This window comes from Artemia sp. Qi Xiang Cuo, chromosome 13 (genome assembly GCF_049724085.1).
Source record: "Artemia sp. Qi Xiang Cuo chromosome 13, ASM4972408v1, whole genome shotgun sequence".
NCBI lineage: Eukaryota > Metazoa > Arthropoda > Branchiopoda > Anostraca > Artemiidae > Artemia > Artemia sp. Qi Xiang Cuo.
In genome coordinates, this window is record NC_142806.1 from 12,499,147 (window position 1) to 12,522,742 (window position 23,596).

Below are 23,596 nucleotides of genomic sequence, written 5' to 3' on the forward strand. Positions count from 1 at the left end.
ACTTTTGATAGGTAAGATTAAACTTGATGAAACTTATATATTTGAAATCAAAATTAAAATCTGATTCTTTTGATGTATCTATTGGTATCAAAATTCCGTTTTTTAGAGTTTCGGTTACCATTGAGCCGGGTCGCTCCTTACTTACAGTTCGTTACCACGAACTGTTTGACTTCGAATTCCCAGTTTTTTTATTTATATTTGTTTAGATTTTATGGCCTTTGCCCTTGTCTTGTTGTTTTTTTTTTTGGGGGGGGGGGGGGTGAAATAAAACAATTTCTTGGATAGTTATAATAAAATGCTGAGAAAATTAGGAAAAATTATGATTTTGCAGGGAGGGTCTGCTGACTCCGAGTTCTTCTCCTGCGCATGTTCCTTCCTGTCATGTTCGTTTATGCTTAATGTATGATGAATTCAATTGCTGGATGAGCTCTAATTAATTTTTCAGTTGGACACTATATCCGTTTCATTGAAGATAGATTAGTACCACTCCCCTAGTTTTAAAGGGGTGAACGTGACCCCAGAAAAACCATACGTTTGCTCTTGGAGGGGAATATAAGCCCCTCCCTAGTCCTAACCCAATTTGCATTATTTTATTTTCTATTTTGCAGAACATCGCTAGTGAGCTGGCACTTGTAGATGTTGTTGCCGATAAACTCAAAGGTGAAATGATGGACCTTCAGCACGGTTTGACCTTTCTCAGAAATGTAAAAGTATCAGCTGATACTGACTATTCTGTCACCGCCGGATCAAAGATTTGTATTGTCACCGCTGGTGCACGTCAAAGGGAGGGTGAATCTCGTCTTAGCTTGGTACAAAGAAATACAGACATCTTTAAAGGCATCATACCCAAATTGGTTGAGCACAGCCCAGACACAATACTGCTTATTGTTAGCAACCCTGGTTCGTATTTTTTAAATTCTAAATCTACTAGTTTTTTTTATTTGAGTTTGAAAATTTAGAAAAAAGGAGATTCCTACTACTGCTGCTGACAACTTATGGCAGAACTGAGCCACCTGACGCCGACACGGCTGTGCACGCGCCTTAATCTCATTCGAGCTTCGCTTATTATTATTTCCTCTATGCATCTCTCAGAACTAAAAGTTTGAAATTAGAACATTCAAAATTTTTGTGCCAGCATATGTGGCACAGAGCCACCAGTGCCACTATTGACATCCACTAGGGTATGGTATTGTGGTCGAGATGGTTCACAATCTCTCGTGAACTATTCTGCCCCCAATGTTTTTAAACCTAATGGACTGCCAGGGTCCGCCTTGACGCAACTAGTGCACATTTTTTGTACGTTTGTATTCAAAAACTTGGTCGCCTGCATTTTTTCAGAGGCGGCTAATAAGCGGGTTCTTTCCAGATGTGTCGTAATCAGTTAACCAAGAGAAAATGTTAACAGGGCGAAAGAATTAATAATAGCTAAACCTTGGGTTGGAGTACTGAAATTAAAGAGAAATAAAATTTGGTTTAGAAAAGAGGGGTATTTATTTGATAAATAGGGCCAAAGGCCCCAACAAGGTATATCACTACCATTTTTTAAGAAGCAAAAGAGATAGATACCAATAAATTAAAGTTTTGAATTTACTTGTTGGAAAAAATAGAAAACGGATAAAAATTAAATTTTAAGAATGAGTTTCTGTATGAAAATGAAGAGCAGTGCCAGAGCTTGAAATGAACAGAAATTATCGTAAATATGGTGTAAATTGCCAAGATATTCCTCCTTCAGACGGGAACAAAGTCCTGGGCATGTGTAGTTTCCTCTTTCTGCGTATTTTCCTGTACTGAATAACCTCTTAGGCAGGATTTCTGTAGAGGAGGGGGCGGGGGATGCTTGACAGATTTTTATAAATGTCAGTGAAACAATTCAAAATAAAACTGTCTCCATTCCAAGGGGTCTGCCCATACCCTTAGTAAATATTGCCGTTCTTATAAATTTGGTAAAGAGACCTAACGTTTTAAATTGTATTTTTTTAAGGCGTAAGCTACTATTCACCGTCAAGGCTAAGGCATTTAGGCATTAATATCAACTCTTAAAGATTAAGGGGGGGGGGCAAATTTTTTTTTTCAAATTTAGGGTGTAATTTTGTTCTATTTTCAATAGTTTCAATGGAAACACAAAAAGGACATTTTTAAAAGAAAATACCCCCAAAAAGATATTTTTCAACATTAATGGGGGAGGCAACAAATCTTGGATTTGAGATTGTACGATTTACTACTACTACTAACAACTCACCGCAGCACCAAGTCGCCTGAGGCCAACACAGCTACGCACACTCCTCCTCCACCCCAATCTATTTGAACTTTTTATATTTTCGTTTGAGGGGATGAGCTTTTTTATTTCTGTTTCGCTGGGCTTCATTTACGTTTTAATATTCTATTGCATTTGCAAATTGACAACTTTAAATTGCATTCCGATGTTTACTTTTCATTACAATTGAGTTTAAGTTACAGGCAAAAATTAGATTTGGTTGTTTACAGATTGTTTTTAAGGAATGTATGTTATAATTTCCATAGACAAGTAGCCTAAAGTAAAATCCTGACTGTATGCATGTGTACAATTAATAATTAAAAATCTCTAAGACCAAGGATATCTTCTCGCGATGTCCGTGTCCTCACCTCTTAAGTATATCATTTTAAAGATAATTTAACAGAGAAAAGGGGTTTCCCTGTTTTTAGTTAACTTTCCCAGGGATATATATATTCTGATCTTTGAAGACTATTCAATCCGAATCTGACCAAAATTTGAAACTGAATATTTCAAATGTGAAATTCGAATCTTTCCAATGAATTTTGAAAATATATTAGTCAATTTTAGCATGAGATTAAACATTTGGTCAGAGTAAAAATTTGCATGCGTTTGCCGAATTCGGATACTTTTGCAGAATGGTTCTTTACCATGACCACTACTGCTTTAGGTGACGAAAGGATACTAATCTTTCACCAGGGTCCATGGCAAGCTAGCTTTGTAATTGATATTAGTATTTAAACACGTATGCTCACGAATTCATCGGTAATTTTTATATATGTAAAGCCTCTTTTAATTGGTTTGATTATATATTCGCTTTTATCTGCTTCTTAAATTCATGATTTTTACCAAGGATTATTTAAAAAAAAAAATACGAAACTTGTATTTTTACAATATTTCTTTATGCTAAAATTCGACCAAAACTTTAAATTTTTTTATAAAATACTTGTACAAAATGTGTATATAAACTTACCGAAGATAAAACCTAGTGGAAAAAATTATGTCTAAAATACCGTACGGAAATAGATGGTATTATTTTTCGCTCGACTTCATTTTCTCCCCTACTCTGATTTTTTTTTAGGAGGAGGTGGGGAGGTGCAAAAGTTATACCTCCCCTCCTCTTGCTATGAATATCTTCTACTCTTGCTATGAATATGTAAGAATGTCGTTTGAAAACCAGTTATGTATGGAAAATCAAGTTTAAATCAATCAAAACTAGGTTTTAGGCTGAACGCCTTGATCAATTAATTCGGACAAGTTGATTTGAGCTAATAGTAAAGTGCACTATGTCTATGGATCCGGGCTTCCTCATTCACGTGGGAAGAAGAGTGATTTTCCGTGGGATTTCATAAGATCCCTTCCGCTAAATTATTTGAGCACAATAACAAAAAAGTGTGAGTTTTTTAAAAGAGTTTAATTTTCCAAAACCGTTCTTCCCTTCCTCCTAGAATTTTTTTTTTAATAAGCTTAAATTTCAATTTTAATTAACTAATTTTAACAACTTTAATAACTTTTAATTAACTTTTAACACTTTAGATCAATGGGTAAATGTATGTTTTACTATGAAACATGTTATTATACACTAATATACATATGTAAATTTACGTATGTATACTAATATATATGTTACTGTGAATGTCCGAAATCTGGTTAATGTCAACATTCACTGGTGAGTATTTGAAATTCCTTTTTCTCTCCTTGGATTCAATTAGCTTTGCAAATCAGCTTTTTCAGTCTTATGTAAGCTTTGATGGTAAAAGTTAAAGTTAGGTTGGTTAGGTTAAATTAGGTTATAAATCTCGGAAATTGGTTAATTCCTTACCCAACCTAACTTGTCACCATCAAACCTTGCATAAAACTGAAAAAGTTTACTGGCAACGCTGACTAAATCCAAGGAGAAAAAAAAGGTATTTCGGACGTTCACCGATGAATGTCGATATTCACCGATTTCGGACATTCACGTTAACATGTTCGTAAAAATGCATAATATACATACGTTTAATATGTAAAAAAAGGACACGATTTGTTCGTGCACGTACATGCCCATGTTTTAGCTTCTGTCTTGTAAGGCTGTTTTTCTTGCTTCTCTGGGGGGTCAATGTCACAGTGAGAAGAGTAAAACAGTAGGGTTTTGCTAAACTTTAGGATAAGGGTGCCCAATCAGAATTCTAAACTGTTCGAGGGTTGAAGGGGTCTCTCGTGGTAGGAAATGTATCTATTGCTCAGGATGATTCTTGGTACCCGTTTCTGGACTGACTCTAGTTCCTGCATTAAATAGGTGGTTCTTAATACTGATGGTGCCCAGACAGAACAGACGTATATTGCTGAAGCAATATACGTCTCATCCTCCCCTCGGAAAATACGTCGATTTCTTTAAGGTTATGTCTGTGGGCTCCTCCTGTTTTATATTTAGCCCTTGTTTACCATATATTTTGTCTTATGACTGTATCCACCTCCCTTTTGTGTTATGCCCTTGTTTGCCATATATTTTGCCTTGCGACTGTGCCAACCTCCGTTTTATATTATGCCCTTTTTTGTCATATATTTTCCCTAATGACTGTGTCCACCTATATTATATACTTTGCCCTTGTTTGCCATATATTATGCCTTCCTTCGTTCAATATCGTGCCCTTGTTTGCCATATATTTTGCCTTGTGACTCTGTCCACCTTCATTTCACATTTTGCCAATATTTTGGAATTGCACTTCTTTTCTAGTTGATATTTTGACTTATGTTGCCTGGAAAATTAGTGGATTACCAAAGAACCGTGTTATTGGATCTGGAACTAACTTGGATTCTTCGCGTTTCCGTTTCTTGATGTCGCAACGCTTAAATGTTGCACCGTCTTCTTGCCATGGTTGGATTATTGGTGAACACGGTGACTCCAGTGGTGAGTAGTGATTTATCATTTTTTTTTCAAGTAAATGAATCGAATGGAAAAATGTTAGCCTAAGCTATTATGTAACAGATCCAATATTGGAACTGTTTAGAAATTCTAGAAGATCTGAATTCTCAGAAAAACATAGAACTCTTGAATAAAAAATATCGAAGTATCGACGGATACTAGCGAATAACCACAGTTTATATAATTATCCAGTATGATCAGACCCTATCTCACCCATTATAAAAACCCGGACCGGGGCTCGATTGCTACAGAGAGCGTAGAAACATAGGCGGCATTAAATCTTTTCACGGGTAGGAAAGTCAGACGCGAAATAATCGGAAACAAGTGGAAACCCGCTATTACGAATAATGCACTTATTAACCATTTCTCATTGATAGACGCAAACACACTGATCCATAACTGCACGAAGAAGTGGGAGGAGCTTTTTGTTCGCACCGAGAACGAAGACCAGAAATAATCTGCGATAAGCTTACTGGATAATTATATAAACTGTGCGAATAACTGAGAAATAAAAGACAAACAGTCATTCACTCAAATCAAAACGAAACAGAATTGAATGAGTTTGAGAGCTATGTCATTATATTTATATATGTCATATATTAGTATCCGTCGATGGCGATTCAATTTTGAATTCCTTTGCAAATCACGGATATTTTTGAATGAACCACTTTTATTGTTGTTAGGTATTTGGTTTTAATTCTTAAATTTTTTGGCATTTATTGTTTATCGTTATCATTTAATTTTTTGTTTTTTTTCATTGTTTTTTTTTCACGTTGACATTGACTTTCCGCGTTTTATTTGTAGGTTTGTTAATTGGCACTCCCATTGAATATATTTTTCGTTTCGCGCTGAAGAAGAGAGGCGTTTATCCCCTCGAAATATTTGATTTGTTATGTTTTTTTCAGTATTTTTATTTGGCCTCGTTTTTACTCGTTTTACTCGTTAACCCCATTTTTACTCGTTTTTCTTTATTTATTTAAGTATTAATATTTTTAAAAACATTCTAACGTCTTTTTTTCCTTTTTTTTAGTATTAATTCTTCGTTGCATTTCCTATCTAATTATTATAATCAGCAATTTGGCCATAGGCCAGTATATAGCAATAGTGAGCGAAGATTAACGGTATTAATATAACTATCAACTTTCAGTTCCCGTATGGTCTGGTGTTAACATAGCTGGTGTAAGACTCCGTGATCTCGACTCCAGTATTGGAACACCAGAAGATCCGGAGCAATGGACACAACTTCACAAACAAGTTGTTGAAAGCGCTTATGAAATCATCAGGCTGAAGGGATACACCTCATGGGCCATTGGCCTTAGCGTTGCTGCACTGGTGCAGGCTATCTTGAAGAACACCAGATCCTGTTATGCTGTTTCAACACTTGTGCAGGTGAGCATTTATTTTGAATGTTACTTTATGCTGTTGAGAGTTTAAAAAGCTTAACGCACCAGAAGTGATAAATATGTAAATATTTCGCTTGTGATTTTCGCTCGACCGTGGTCAGTGCACAAAAGTAAATAAAAAGTAAGAAATATGCGGATAAAAGTCCTAAGGATAAAATAAAACAAAAGACAGTTGAAATTAAGAAACACATACAACAAGAAGTCACGTTTAATAGAGATAACGGTGGAACTCACCTAAGCCCTGTTTTCGATGAACTTATAAAAATTTTATGAGTTTGACTCCCATGTATGAGAAAATTTTGTTTTCGTTATTTTATCCTTGCTAATATTCAAAACCGCAAAGGTGTAATTCGCAACACTATGCGGCCATCTATAACTGTGCCAAGTTAAAAAAAGGCTGCCATCTAGCTTAGGTTAATTAGATGCTTTCGAAAACGATCCAAGAATGGGGATAAAAAAATGAATGAAGTTTTAATCCAAGTTTTTCGGAAACCCTGAAAATTATACACTGGCGCCACAAATCAAGGGGCAAAACATCCCCCTTCCCTTTGTTTGAAGATATTTAAAAATGAATTATTAGAAGATGCATGGGAATTTTAATTATCATCGTATAAATAGTGAGGTTAGATCTTATAGATGGCAAATTTATGTTTCCATTATTTGCCATTGTCAACTTTCAAAACAACAAAATTCTTCAGGCGTTCAACAGGGCTTATTGCACTTAATTGCAATAACTTATTGAATATACCTGATTTTTGCGCTCTACTGAACGCGGCTTCAAATGAACTCTTCCAAAAAAAAAAAAAAAAAAAAACCCTACAAGTTCATGAAACCTTTAAAACCAACCGAATATATTAGCTTATACCAATAGATAAATTTTCAAGAATTTTCTATCTTTGTTAGTACAAATTGCTACTTATTGAAGTCTGAGACACAATAAGCAAATATTTAATTCCAATTGGTTTCAATAAGTGATATTGAAACCAATAATACAATATCTTTAAAATAAGCGAGAAAATGGATGAGCTTTCTATTCGTTTTATACGTCGAAGTAGAATGCTCCACGACTTCCCTTTGGCTATTGTTATTGCGTCATGATTTTTGCTTTCGTTTTACCGCAGTATAATTTGGTTTCGTAGTGTTGAATGATTTTTCTGTTTCTTTTTCTTTTCTTTTGTCCATAAACACCTTCGAGCATTTACATGTTTTTGTATGAAGGGGTGAAATAAAATTATTGTTATTATTATATTGAAATTAATTCAATAATTGCAATTGGCTATTGAACGCGAAGTTTAATCCGTACTACTATAAATTTGTCCTTTTTATCAGATCAATTTATTATTAGTATTAATTTATTAATTATATTAATTTAATTGATTTACTATTAATAAAAAAAGTAAAGTAATCGAATTAACGACGCTTTTTGACTACTAAGGTCCCTACATCGGCCCTGCTGTGTGATATTACAGCAAGTGTCGATCTCTAGGTCCCTTATTACCAAGCTAAGGACAAACCCACTGCGCCGCCACAGACCAGTGGCGTAATTTCGTCTAAGTCTTGGGGGGCTGGGGTGAAGTTGGAACCAATTTTTCCAAATCAAGTGAAAATGACAGTGAAAACAGAAGAATGAGTCATATATTACCATAAAGGCAAAGATATACTAAGGAAAACTGACCTGTTTCTCTAGATACTTGAATCATGCATGATTATCTTAATTTTGATAAGATTTTTTGCAGAAACTAAATTTCAGCTGGGGGTCAATCTGAGGTCTGGATGGAGAGCAAACTTGGTTCTGGAGGGGGCTATTTCCCCCCCCCCTGCCCCACAGCAAATTGCGCCCCTGTACAGGACATTTGTGTTGTTATCTAAAATCGTTTCAAATTTCAAAAATGTGTGCTGCCATCTAACTTAGGTTAAGTATATGCTTTCAAAATCGAAGCACGAACGATTATTGGAATACGAACAAACACAAAAAATAGTTATTACAAGCCCGGCTGGGCCGAATTCGTATTTTGGTGTCAAAACAGGATAAAGTCAAAGTATGTTTAAAAATAATCGTACACATAAAACTGGCAAAAGAACGCATCGCCATTTTACCAAAACTGTCAAAAAAATCAAATCAGTAAAAAAAAAAGCATGTAGATAAAGTTAAAAAAAATTAAAAACATGTAGATAAAGTTAAAAAAAATTTAAAACATGTAAATATACATACGGGTCATGACATGTCAAAAAATTTAAAACAAATAAAACTAGTGAATTAAACTAGTAAATTAATTTACTTTAATTAAACAGGGTCATTAAAAGCATTAAAAGAGAAGGAAAGTTAACATATACAAAGTACAAACAGTAACTTAGTTTTTTTTTTAATTAGTTAAGTTCTTATCCAAAGCCAAGAATGAAGTTCTTAGCCAAGCTTTTCAGAAAAAAAATAAAAATACTACTGTTTAACTACGTCCTTGCTTTACTTGTTATGAATAATGTTCTCTGAATTTCTGGTCAAAACTATTATCAAATTTAACTATGGATATTAAGGTCTTGAATTTTTTTTTTTCAGTGAATTGGGTTACAAATCGACAACTTTAAAATGAATATTCAAAAGTTCTATGACATTTTGACAAATCTGCAGAAAAAAATGTAGAAAAATTATTTTTTTTTTCCTAAAAAAATCTTTCAAGAAGGTTTTTGTCAACCCAAACGCTATGCAATAATATTTACTAAAACGATGAAAATATTACCCATTCACCGTTACATCAAAAGGGTCCATGGGCGTACGTATCTTCTTCTCTTGGGGGGGGGGCAACCGATTCTGTGATGAAGGGCGGGGGGGGGTTCTGAAACTATATATGGGAAGTTCACAAAACCTTACATTGCGAGCAAGTTCTATCATACCTATGAAATCTTTTCAATAAGTAATCACCCAAAATCATGAATCATCAATAAGATTCAGCATTAATCAATCTTCTTGGATTAGAACTAAATCTTTCCAAGACATTATGGACAATTACTTCTTGTTTGACTTTTATTCTGTCATTCCAGCAGTTTATTTCCAGCATTTTCAACCATCCACCTTTTAGCAACTGCTTTTTTAGCCATCTACCTTTTTCCACTGTTTTTTTCAATCATCTGCTTCTTCAGCCATATTTAGTGTAAATTTGAAGTTCTTGGGGGGGGGGGGCTGCCCTCCCCTGCCTTCCCTTCCGTACGCCCATGGAAGGGTCTATTTATTTTAACAGTTCTTTTTTACAGTTTGTTTTTATTTATTTTAGTGGTTTTGTCCTACGGTGTTTTATTATTTTTCGATCTTTGCACTGAGGACGGCTGAGTTGAGGTCTCGGCCCAAATATTGGCATTGCATTTTCGCTTTTATTTTCTGGCTGGAAATATCCTCGTTTTTTCTTCTTCATGAGTTTTTTTCTCGTCTTGAGATTTTGTTATCACTGATATTGGGCTAATAGTGGAGTTATTTGCAGTAAAATTTATACGATCGGATAGTTTTGACTAATTCACATTGAAATAAAAGTAATGAATATAGTTTCTCCAGACCCATTACTGGCGCATAGGATGTGGAATTGACGTTTCAGTTGCCGGGTCTTTTTTTTACAGGGACAAGTAGCTAGCCCGCCGCCCAACCTTATCGTAGCAGAGGCGGTTTTATGGGAGGGACAGATGTAGCACTTGCCCTGGGTGCAGAAATTTTAGGGGCGTAAAATTTCAAATAAAGAATCTAGTGGCTATGGTTGCCGGCCCCCCCGCCCCTGGAAAATACTCTCCCCCATGGAAAATGAGGCTTTCAAATTTGAGAATTTTATTTGAGTTTCACTTTTTAATTTCTGTTGGAGAAAGGAATTTTGGTACTTGTGTATTATGCGCCACTCGCTCAAGTCTTCGCTGTGTAAAATTCGAGAACACAGCTCTTTTTTCGTTAGTTTCTTCGTTACTTTAGAAATAAATTTGGGTTGTAGATTTGAACATTAGGGGGGGGAGGGGTAAAGTATAGCGTGTCTGCATGCAAAATGTGTTTGGTACAATTATTCTGCATATTAGATAGATAGATAGCATTTTAAAGCCAAATATATATCCATGGACATAGTAAAATAGCATAAAGGAAAGGTACAAATAACAAAAGGTTTGGTCAAAGACCATCACAAATGACTAAAACGAAGCAGTACATTAGCATAATAACAAAACTGAATACTTGGGAATTTGGCAATTGAAAAAAAAAATCAACACCTGGAAAAAACACTTAAATGAAACATTACATTTACTTTATGCTGGGATTTTTTTTTTAGTAAACAAAATTTTCAGATACCTCGCTATTCTTCTGTAATTTTTTAGTGGCCATATATCTAGAAAGATTTGTTTTCTGAATTCAAACTATCCAAATAATTTACCCCCCCCCCTCCTATGTGCAAATATATAGCCCAAACTATATATTTCCCATATATTCTGTCCCGCTATACTTTACCCCCCCCCCCCCAATGTGCAAATCTATAGCCCAAATGTGTTTCTAAAGTAACGAAGAAACTTTAGTAACGAAGTAACGAGAAACCGGTGTGTTCTCGAATTTTACACAGCGTAGACTTGAGTGAGTGGCGCACAATACACAAGTACCAAAATTCCTTCCCCTACGGAATTAAAAAAAGAAACTCAAATGAAATTCTCAAATTTGGAAAGCCTTATTTTCCACTGGGGCAATCGCTGGGGGGGGGGGGGTAAACACCTAGAACCAGGGGTTATAGTCATTTTGTAATTTTTGAAAATATATGTTTATTAAAATAAAGTAGAGGGCACAGTTAATACATTAAAAAATTTAAATTAAAAAAAAAATGAAAACAAATTAAAATAATTAAATAATAATAATTAAACTAATTAATAATCTAAATAATAAATTAAAAAATAATAAAAAAACATGATTAATTAGTAATTTGAAAATAATTTGTTAATAAACGAAAATTTTGCACCAATTTGGCCTGAAAATTTTGTGGGAGAAAGTAGGGAGGAGGGGCTGGAAAAGATTTTTCTCCGGGCGCAAGAGAGGCCAGAACCGCAGCTGGCCGTAGGGGGGGATTGGTCCCCGGGATCTGTATTGTCAAGTAGAGCATCAATTCACTGTGCTACCACAGGCTATTCACATAAAAAATCTAGCCAATTTAAAGTCTATTTTCCTGTGCTGTGTTGAAAAAAATGTTTCCTCGAATTTTCATAGGTTGATTAATTTTTTGTCTTCATTAAACGACAAATGGAACTGCCATATTTGCCAAATCTTATTATGGTGTTGTCTAAGTCCATGCGTTAGCTAAATGTTATTGGGTATAACAAATAATTGGATATTAACAAATATTCGACTATTTCAAATTTAAACACAATTTTTGGGTTGGTGACTGTGGCAGCACCGATGTGACATTTGAAAAGGAGCTATGGTGCAAGACATAATTTTTGCGTGAAAGGAAAAACTAAACCCATGAACTCTCTCAGACAGATATAGTGCCTGACCCAGAAACTATTTGTGACCCGAAGGTAATTATTTCGTTCTGTATGAATACGTTTGTTTTAATTGTAATGCTTCAGTTGTTCTGCTGACGACCACTGATGTATGTGGTCGAAATGTCTAGATTTCTTGTATCTGTTTACACTGTATAATAAAAGGACTTATCCCCATTTGAACTCTTATTTGTTCGTTAGAAAGGCTATGCTACAAGACATAATTTTTACATGAAAAGAAACCTAAAAACTGTTTCCGGTTATTTGGCTTGATTGGCCAGCTGGTTTTTCTACAAATAAGGGGGCATTTGAAAAGGGAAGGGGGTCCGAAGGGGGAAGGGGGTCCGAATTTTAGAAACTGATTGTTAGTTGGCTAATAGTGCATTGTTTACATTTTTGACGTATACTTTCGCCCTACTAAAAAGCAATCTTACGAAACGAATTCTGTAAAAAAAAAAAGATACATAAGGCAATTTCTTTAACAGAGTAACAGAGTAAATGTTCTTTAACATTTCTTTTTCTGTCGCTTATGCTTTTCCCTCCTTGATCTCTGCCAGAACCGGGGGATTTTGTTTTATACTTTACACATAACCATAACATAGAGTAGTAAAATAATGGTGATTAGATTAAGAGGCATAAATATGAATATTATTAAAATATTTGGGATTATTAATTAGCTAATAAAAAATGTTATCAAACAGTTCGCGGCTCATTCGAACGGAAATTAAAAGTTCTAGTGCCCTTTTTAAGTGACCAAAAAAATTGGAAGGTAACTTGGCCCCCTCCCACGCTCATTTTTTTCCCAAAGTCGCCTGATCAAAATTTTGAGAAAGCTATTTTGTCCAGCATACTTCAAAATCTAATAAATATTTCTTTGAGGATGACTTAATCCCCCACAGTTCCAAGGGGAAGGGCTACAAGTTATGAACTTTGCCCATTGTTTACATATAGTATTTGTTATTTGGAAGTATGCAGACGTTTTCAAGAGGGATTTTTTTCTGGTGGGGGATCGGAGGAGGGGGTTTTGTGGTAGGATCTTTCCATGGAGGATATTTTCATGCGGGAAGGGACATTTCTATGAGGAGGGCGGATTCCCCAGCATTATTGAAAAAAATTATCAGAAATTAAATAAAATAGGCAAGTTTCTTTCAACTGAAAGTAAGGAGCGACATTGAAACTTAAAATGAACGGAAAGTATTACGTATATGAGGGGTTCTCCTCCTAGTCAATACCTCGCTCTTTACGCTAAAGTTTTTTTTTATGTATTTTCAAAAGAGTTATCTATTCTAATTAAACGGCCTTTGTGATTCAGGGGTCATTCTTAAAGAATTGGAACAAAATTTGAACCTGAACGCAAAGAGCGAGGTATTGACTAGGGGAAGAACCCCCCATATACCTAATAAAAATATACGAATATGGAAGTTCGTTACCTAAGTTAATTCGTAAGTTACGTCAGATCAAAATTAAGTTTTTTTTTAAACTGAAATTAAGAGCGACATTAAAACTTAAAACGAACAGAAATTATTCTGTATATGAAAGAAGCTGTTCCTTCCTCAACACCTCGCTCATTATGCTGAAGTTTTTTATTGTTTAAAAAAATAAAGTTGCGAGACAGAGTCAAACTTTAGCGTAAAGAGCGAGGCGTTGAGGAGGGAACAGCCCCTTTCATATACGGAATAATTTCTGTTCTTTTTAAGTTCTAATGTCGCTCCTTACTTTCAGTTAAAAAAACTTGTTTTTTTTTTATTTAATAAATGATTAGGATCAATATTTAGCAAAAGCATGAAATTCGGAATGTTTGCTTAATCACTTATGGCATCAAAGTAAATTCAGTCTACGGGGAAAATCTTTTTCATGGAAAATGGATACAGCCAGATATGACCGAGGACTTGATTGGAATTTTGGACTTCTCTTTTAACTTCCATGCTCCCGCCCTGAGTATTAGAATTTTCCCAGGTAAAATTTTACTTTGACGGCTTTGAGAGACGGTATGGAACCCCAGGCAATTCAGGCATGTACATGGGGATCATATTCCTGCCTTCTCGTGAAATGTCGTTATTTTTTCTAAAAGTCGCCTGAATTTTTTCTTTTATGTAAACCTGCTCCTCGCCCTGGGTACCCATAAGCTGAATTTTAGGGGGGTGGGGGCTTACCTGGTCTAATCGGCTCTTCCAGTGCTGTACAATAGAAATCTCAAAACAAAAATATAAAAATATAAGGCAGCGTCATTCAACAAAGGGAGGGGGCTGCCCCTCCCCCCTTACGGACAGACATACTCCTCACCCGCCTCTGATTCAATTTCGGCGTACATGCCTCTGCTCTTCCTCAACAACTATTTAAGTGACATTCCCCTCTCAAATTGCATCCCTCATCATTACTTGTCTACAGTCGTTTCTTAGTCAGTAAAATTTTGACACTCTTTCCCACGAAGAATATTGTGGAAGACTCTTGGCAACAGAAATTAAAAACTTGGCAACGATTTTAGTCTGCAAGACAAAAAATAGAAGAATAATTTAGTGAATTTAGAGAACCGGTTGAATATAATTCCCGTTAAATCGATCTCAGCTCTTTTCCGTGAATAATTTCTACACAGCAAACTGTCGAATACGGGTACATCGCTTAAATCATTTCAAATTTATTTCAATTTGAAATTTAGTCTGGACAATTCCTCTGGAAAATGTGTAGCATACCATCCTCGACGTTTCTGGGGTGAGATTATAAATATCACTTAGAACCCCTAGAAGCTTTCTTGGGAAGTGGCCAAGAAATAATCATCAAAAATGGGGTATAGGCGTCTACCTTCCCCCCCGCGGAAAATACCCCCTCTCCGGCTGGTTGGTCTCCAATGACTGGACTTGTAAAGCTAGAACTTTCAATTTCTGATGCAACGAGCACCCTTCGAATTTTTTTGTTTACCATGGGGTGGAGGTGAGGATGAGGAAGTTGCAGTCCCCCTCCTATATGGAATAAATTATATTCAGTTTGGGGTTTAATGTTACTCTTTACATTCATAATAACAGTATAGACCAGAAATATTCCCTGAAATCAAAAGGGATTATATGTCAATTTCATATTTCTAATGCGTTTTAAAGTCCCCGCTCCCCTCCCGAAAAAATAAATTCCCAAATAATAGTCTTGGACATGGTTCTGGGAATTATACATCAATTTCTACCCCCGTCTACCTCTTGTTTCTCCCTTAGAACTAATTCTGTTTCTATCTGAAGGCTCAATGATAGTTCGGATGTTTCGGCATTAAAGTACACCTTTGAGGTATCTCTCCCCCCTCCTTCAGGGTACACGCCGGCTCCCCCAAAATGGCTGTATGTAGGAGGAGCAGTCGTCAGGATATTGGTCTCAATACCATTAGTACTGACTACTGGGGGAGTTGGTAGTTGGAGCAGTAGCTGTATCTAACCCCTTTTCTACAAACAACATTGAAGATAACGCTATCTCTTTGGTTTGCCTTGGTTCCAAAACCAGTTTTGTTGAAATTTTACCCAATCTAAATATTCACCGTTAGGTATTAGTTTAGCTCATATTTAAAAGACTGTTATTTATTTATTTATAATTGATGGCGATGACAGACTATTCGCTTAGGCTGTATATTATATTTTATTCACTGAAGACTGTGAATAAAATATTCGCTTAGGCTTTATATTATATTTTATTCACTGAAGACAGCGAATAAAATATTTGCTTAGGCTGTATATCATGTTTTACTCACTGTCTTCATAAAATTTCTCATTACCTTCTTATATTTTGCATTTATGATTGTTAACTTATGTTATCACTATTAAAATTTGACTTTTTCTCGTGAATCGAATTATATGATTCCAATAAAGCTTTTTTCACATGAAATCCAAAAGAAGCATCAGTGTTTAATTAACACCTACAATTTTGCTTCTACGCTATTTCAGCGCTTGTGCTTTTTTTTTAACTTGAGCTTTCTGAATGAAAATGCTTTTTATTCAGGAAATTTCAGCATTTATTTTAAATGCTGCGTTAAAATAATTAATCAGCACCCCTCCCCCCCCCCCCCGACACAGGGTTCTTACAATCATTTTCGAAATTGTCTGTAGGTTTTAGATTTATTGTCGTGGGTCATATATGCTCCTAGGGAGTATGGACCAGATGCGAGCCAAGTCTTATGTTGGATAGTAGAAAAAGGCTTGCCGAAAAACACTCATTCATGATAGTGACTAGATTTTTACGACTTGCAGCCGTGTTCTTTTATTGTATTGCTGTAGTTAATCGTTTTTATTTTGACGCATTATCTCCCTCTGGAATAATTCTACACCCACTTACATGGGCACCCGCAGAGGGGCATGCCCCCCCCCCTGGAATTTAGAACAGAGTAGAAATAATAATATCTGGTTGATATGAAAAAAAGAGGGTACATCAGTGCTGCCTATGGAGCTAAGTGATTTTTTTCGTTTTTCACCGTGGTTCAGTTCCTATTCGAGGTTTTTGATAATGACGATTCCAATAAGTATGACGTAGATAATTTCGGAGACCACACTGCCTTTCCATGACGATAAAATAAAAATTCAAAATAGCGATAAAATCCTTTTTAATAGACAGTGTATAATAAATTTCACAAAAAATACCAGATATTTCGGTTACATATACAGTGACCGTTATCAGTAGTAAAACTGATGACTTTTAATTTAATAGGGTTTATAAGAAAAAGTTGCAAGGAGATCCGAATTGTCTGTTCGATTTATAATCGAATTGTCATCTTTAATTTGCGATTGCTATACATAGTGTCGAAACATGTTTTTTTGCGAATCACTCTTTCTGGATGTGCTGTACCTTTCACGAAACACGACCTTTACCAATTTACCGATTTTACCAATAGGCGTCTTTACCCCTTCACCCCTCTCCCTCACTACTTTCTCCATCTTGGTTTTTTCTTGTACATCTTCTCAGAGGAGCATCCTTTATCTTCCTTCGCATCTAAGGGAGAAAAATATTAATCTCAAAATCCGGTTATTATCTAAGTGGATGTGCATATAATTCAATTTAGATAAAAGTAATAAATTTTGTGGACCTGTAACACTAATTGTTGCTATAAAATCGTAAATTCTTATTAGCTCAGGTACGGATTTCCCCATAAAAAGCTTCAGTTTTTCTTCTGAAAATTCCTGTCGTTTTATTTTGTTAATTAACGAAACATTTATTTCAAAAAATAAGTCAGTCAACAAGTCAATTCATCTACCAATTCATATTCAACAATCAACAATGCAATTCATCCGCCAAGTGGATGAATTTGTAGTAACATTTTTCCCTTACCAGATGATTGCATAAAGTTGCATTCACATGTAAATCCAGCAATTCTCTCATGTCTAAATAACGTATGTTTGGCCATGCACTTGCTTAGCCAGAGAAGTCAATTAAGACATGCATCCATGGTATCCACCCGGTGAAAAAAAATCATCCGATTTAGTGGTTTTATGGTTGATTTCGTGATTTTCTTCAATGGTCTAGTGACTTATGTGCTGATTTGGTGCTTTTTTGGTTTAGGCATTAAAAAAATCACTAGAAATAGTGATAAATCACTAGGGGTAGCAACCCTGCATGTATCTGAACGCCACTCCTAAGGGGTCTTCCATGACAAGCCGTATCTAAACGGCTAAATAGTACCACTCGTGAACACCCATAGGAAAGTGAAGCTGGCTTATAAGACAGACTAGTGGAACCTATTGTGAACATCGACTGAAAGAGCAAGCTATTCGAAAAATAGCCCACGATTCTATTTTCCTAATCAATCCTGTTTATCCAGTTGATTTTATTGGCTAATAAATTGACTATAGATCCATTATTGACTATAAATCCAGTTGATTATTGGCTAATCAACTGGAATTAGTAATTGGGTCTCAACTGTGCGTCTAAAGGGTTTTCAAAATACCATTTATTGCATGAAGTTAGTGATTTACATAAAGCCATGCGTGAATTTGTTTGAATTTGAGGCTGAAAATCAGTAGCCAGGATCACTTTCCACTAGCAACCTGGATTCGCTGTCCAAACCTATCTAATTGTTGTATTTCCGCGGATATTAGTCTGGAAACTTTCTGCTACTTGCAAATATCAGATGGAAAGATAAGGGACTTCAATAGACACCACTCCCCTCCCTGAATACGGCCTTGAGATGATAAATAAAGTGACCAAAAGCTTACGGATTGATAAAACTGAAATTCTGGACAAGGAGTTCTAGACTCTAGGACTGGATGCTAGCTGTAACTTATTGTTGCCAAACACCGGATTTTACATATGAAACGAAGCTGAAACGACTATAAAACCAGTTAGTCAAACAAGTCTGTTAAGCGGTTCGAAACTCGCGTTGTGGTAATTCTTTCCTCTCAATTCCACGAATCGATGAGCATGGAATTCGGGAAACAGTGTTTAATCCGAAATACTGTAGCATGAAACTCTGGCCCGATTCGGAACAGAAAAATGTACACCATGGAGGACAATGGGACCTGTGCTGGAACTACAGAAAACTACATCTAATCAAGTTCTGTGTGAAAAAACATTCGTCCCAGGTTTGTTAATTAGTGTAATGAAGAACTTTGTTTTAAATCTTTTCCTGAATTGATTGTTTACTATGTGCCTATTAATACGAATCTTAACCAGAATTTACCATGGAATGGGTTTTTAGACTAGAAATAAATCGCCTTGCTTATTTGATCATGTAACAACAATTCTTTAAAAAAAACTAATGTCAATACATCTCCAATGTTTAAGCCTTTTGTGGTGTGATGATGTTTTTTTTATTACTTATGAAATCGTGGAAATATTCTTTTGCAATAAAACCACAAATTGTGAAATAATAAAGTATCCTAAAATGATGTTTATATTTGGATGTAGGATACAGGGGGAAAGGACAAACCTCGAAAAAAAAGAGAAACTAAGAGAATTATATGAAAAATGCAAGAAATTACTGAAAAATCTTAAATATATTGAGATATCAAAGGAAGGGAAAGCAATATCAAACAGTGGCTTCATAAATGTATTTTGATAGAAAAAAGTCGAACAAGTTATACCACATTGAAAACACAACCATGCAAGGATTTTCAATCTGTATGTTATTGAGCTCAAAGTGAGGCCCTTGGAGCCCTGCCTCTTCCATTTTTATCGGATTTTGTTCCTTTTTTTATTATTCTTACGAATTTGTAACAATTTTTTTGGTCTATGTATTAGTTTAAATAGGTGACGCGGTTGTACATCCTCGGGGAAGGGAACAGGGGCGTAATTTGCTATGGGGCAGGGGGGTGGTGGCAACTGCCCATCCCAGACCTCAGTTTGCCACACCTCCCCCCGGACCTGTTTGCCCCCTCCCCCGCTGAAATTTAGTTTCTCCAAAAATCTTGTCCAAATTAGGATAAGCTTGCATAATTTAAGTATCGACAGAAACGGGTCAGTCTCTTTAGTATGTCTTTACTATTTTTGTTACTATATGGCTCATTTTTCAGTTTTCACTGTCATTTTCACTTGATTTGGGAAAACTGACTCCAATGATGCCCCCCCCCCCAGGATTTTGACGAAATTATGCCACTGGAAGGGAAGATTTATTTGTTTTCTTCTTTATTAATTTGTTTATACCTATTATTTATTTTTCTGTTTATTTTTATTTATTTGTTTTTTTCCCCGTCTTTATCAATTAAACCCGGTCGAACCTCAAAACCTTGAACATTTGATTTCTTATAGCCATACCCAATATTGAAATAAAAAAAAGTATTATAAAATACCTTTTTGTTTATTCTAGGGAATGCAAGGTATTGACAAAGATGTATTCCTCTCCGCCCCTTGTGTATTGGGTGAAAATGGAGTGACCCACGTGATTCAGCAAACCCTTAGCGAAGCCGAAAAAGCTCAGCTTCAAAAAAGTGCCAATACTCTTTTTGAAGTTCAGCAAGGTTTAACTTATTAGATTATTTTCGAACTTTTTTTCTTTTCATGACAAGTGCATATAAACCCGGTGTTGAAGCCGGTCCAATGTTGTGTATTCTCTATTTCTTTTGTTTAGGTGTTGAATAAAGCCTTATCGTTACTTTTTGACATTTTGGAAGATGTTGAAATTATCGTTGGACACAAGTTTACTAAAAAACGCTAAGGAAAGGAGGTTCATTGTCCTCCCTCTAATACTCGAAGCATTGGAGCCACCCAACCTAGAGTGTTTTGACGGTCTTGTGAGCTTCGATAGTTCAACTGGTGTTAAGGGCATACAATATCTGAAAGGACCACTCTATCTCGATCATTATAAACTTCTTAGTTTATGTTGCCAAATTATTTAGATTGATCGGGCGGTCTTGCCATAACTTGTCAGTGGCGGATCCAGAGGGGGGGGGGCGAGGGCTCTCCCCCTAGCCTAGTCTACAGCAGCGTAATTTACTCAATTAACTCAAGCGTTAATTAAACTTGCTCCTAACGCAAGTTTATCAGATCAACCTATTTTGCGCCCCCCCCCCAATTTTTTTTTCGGATCAACCTATTTTGCGCCCCCCCCCCTAAAAAATCCTGGATCCGCCCCTGTAACTTGTAGAGCTTATATCAGAAAAAAAAACACAGGAAACTAAAAGCCGAATCTTACTTTCCCAGAAATCTTAGATGAACCATTTAAATTCCTCGTTTTTTGCTGGAGATTGAGATGTTCAGTTTCAATGAATTATCAGAATTAAGCTTGTGAATTCAGTTTAATGAATTATCAGATGTTCAGTTTTAAGTATTATCAGAAAGCGTAAATTCTTGTTTTGATTAAAAGGAGCAGAATTTTTCTTTTTAAACCTCAGGAAACTAAAGGATATTCCCTAAAAATGTTCTAGTATACCTGCTCAGAAAACGCTGAAAATTACTTCAAAGAAATTATTATTTGAGTAATTTTTCCACTTTGGAAGCTCCCTGTGGTGCTATGCGTTTTTATTGACAAACCCGCCGTCAAAAGGTAAGTAAGTTTCACTGTCTTTTAATATTTCAGAGTCAAACCACATTTTCGACAGATTTTGATGATAGCTAATCCCCTTTGAGAATTTGATAATAGATCTCTTGTCTTCGAAACGGTCAGCTCAAACTGAGGCTTGTAAAATAGTTTTTAAGGTATCGTATGGTTTTAATTGGCACCTTTCTGAATAGTTGCATAAAATTCAGCAATTTCTGTTTATTTATAAAATTCATCTAGTCCCGTCTTATCTACTACTACTGCTACTACTACTAACGTGTAACTAATGTAACACGGCCCTTTCTAAATGACTTCAGCGAAAATTTGGGTTAAACTATCCTAGCAAGTCACAGAAAAGTGCTACGGTGCTTTAAGCCCCATCTGCAAGGTTAATCACTTCAGCGAAAATTTGGGTTAAACTATCCTAGCAAGCCACAGAACAGTGCTACGGTGCTTTAAGCTCCATCCGCAAGTTTAATCACTTCAGCGAAAATTTGGGTTAAACTATCCTAGCAAGCCACAGAACAGTGCTACGGTGCTTTAAGCCCCATCTGCAAGGTTAATCACTTCAGCGAAAATTTGGGTTAAACTATCCTAGCAAGTCACAGAACAGTGCTACGGTGCTTTAAGCTCCATCCGCAAGGTTGAAGTTCATCTTCCTACTCATCGGTTTATTCTTTGGCCTAGATTTAGACACGGTGTACAATCTTCTAACCCTAGACTAGCCCTAAGTTCAATAGAGCTTATTGCAATGAATTTCGTCAGATTCGTCAATGGAAAAGGCCTGTGATTGGTTGAAAGAGGTCGCATGAAATCACTTTCAACCAATCAGAGGATTTACCTCTGATAAATCTAATAATATTAATTCCAGTACGCTCTATTGAAGGAGGGGCAGATCTTCCTGTTGAGCTTGAGTGTGATATTTTATACGAAGAACTAGTTTTTGTCGAAAAATAGACCTCGCTAGCAGTGCAGAAGCAGGACACATTAGTGCTACCCATGCAAACACGTGATATTCCTGGTTGTTCAAGTTAGGGGGCTGAAAGTTTCCTTCACAAGGTTTTCGGTAATGGTCATTCCAATGGTGTACTGTTTGTTTCGACTCGACGCCATTCTTTAGGGTTTCAGGCTGTTTTTGAGCAACTTACCCGTCGTTATTTTCGGTTAAGTGCCTTTCTTCATGCAGAATTCTTTAAAAAAATATATTAGTGTGACCCCTTGGAAATCTTTTGAGAAAAAAAAGTGTTTTTTTTTTCGGACAATTGCCCAACATCAGCCGAAGAACAAAAATGCGGATCTACAACACGACCGTAACGCTAGTCCTTCTCTACGGTGGTTCGGCCACTTAATTCGCTAGCCAGCAGAAGCCCCCGCAAGCACACTTTTCAATTTGGATCCCCCTTGAACACGGCTGGAAGCGCCCCCGTGGAAGATCCCGGTTCAGATGGAGGGACAGCCTTACCCAGTACCTCTCCATGATCGGTACTGATCCCCAATGAGCAGTCACACTTGCGCAGGACCGTTCGGAACGGAGGCGAATGGTCACATCTCTCTACGCTGGACCACCAGCAGGAGCATTAAGTCAAAGTAAGTCAATTGCTCCAAGAAGGCTGCACTAAAAACCTCAAGAATTAATCAACCTTAAACATAAATAGAAAATTCCATACTCACTTTTAAGTTAAACCACACTTCCATCGGCTCAGTTTGTATCTTATTTGATTCCCAAAATATAAAGTAGTTTTCCTTTTTTTTCTAAATGCGTTACATGCTCTTTTTCTCTTACAGAAACGGCTTCTTAATAAATGTTAAAATTTGGAAACATTTCTATGGTTCAGGGGGCCGAACGTTCACCCAAAAATAGCCACCCTTTATTCCTAGCTAAAAAGAATTACCTGTAAAAATATAAATAATGAAATATACCAAAATATTATGAAAATAAAATAGTTTGGTAACAAAATTATGCAAACTATAATAAGAATTATAGAAGGGAGGCCGCCCAGACCGTATTATATTAAATACGTAACCTAAACTAACCTAACCTAACCAAAATACCAACTAAAGATTTAATTAAAACATAGCTACAATGTAGTTTTCCACCAAGCCGAAGCTAATTGTCTAGTATAAAGACCATGAAAACCGGTTTTTGTCTCATGTTCTGTCAGAGCCAAGAGCTTGAGTGTGGTGGCTTTAAGACTCAAGTACCCAAAATTCTACAGGACTCGCGGTTCGGGCTCGAGACTCGCCACTCCAGTTTCTGAAACTGGTGGTAGCGGAACCAGTTTTTCGGGAATTATGGTAAAAAATAATGGCGTTCGTGTGTAACGTGGTGAGATTGGCGGATCATTCGCCACCCATACTTATCTTCTCTACTATAATCATTGTGTTGTGCAACATACAACCTTTTGAATTACCACGTCTAATATGCATATTGGACTTACTGAAGGTATTTTGGGTCTTGTAGCAATAAGATGATCAACGTTATGCATCTCTAAAATTTTTGGCAAATCCAAAATGACGGTTATTAAGCGTTTAGGTGAAAATGTTTCCATTGGGATAAATATGATAATATCAAAGCAATGGAAATATGTATGAATTAAAGTTTTGAACAGTTTCTGATAATA

At 36.0% G+C, this 23,596-nt stretch overlaps 1 protein-coding gene across 2 annotated transcripts in view; it reads left to right on the forward strand.

Annotated features, from left to right (window-relative positions):
* Positions 1–20,090, forward strand: part of Ldh (Lactate dehydrogenase) — a 31,784-nt gene extending 11,694 nt beyond the window's left edge. For both annotated transcript variants that reach the window (XM_089099364.1, XM_089099363.1), the window contains exons 3-6: positions 609–900; positions 4,968–5,141; positions 6,304–6,545; positions 19,806–20,090. In XM_089099364.1, the coding sequence (XP_088955490.1) occupies positions 609–900; positions 4,968–5,141; positions 6,304–6,545; positions 19,806–19,970 (873 nt within the window). In that variant the 3' untranslated portion in view covers positions 19,971–20,090. The remainder of the gene's footprint in view (positions 1–608; positions 901–4,967; positions 5,142–6,303; positions 6,546–19,805) is intronic.
* The last annotated feature ends 3,506 nt before the right edge of the window (positions 20,091–23,596 follow it).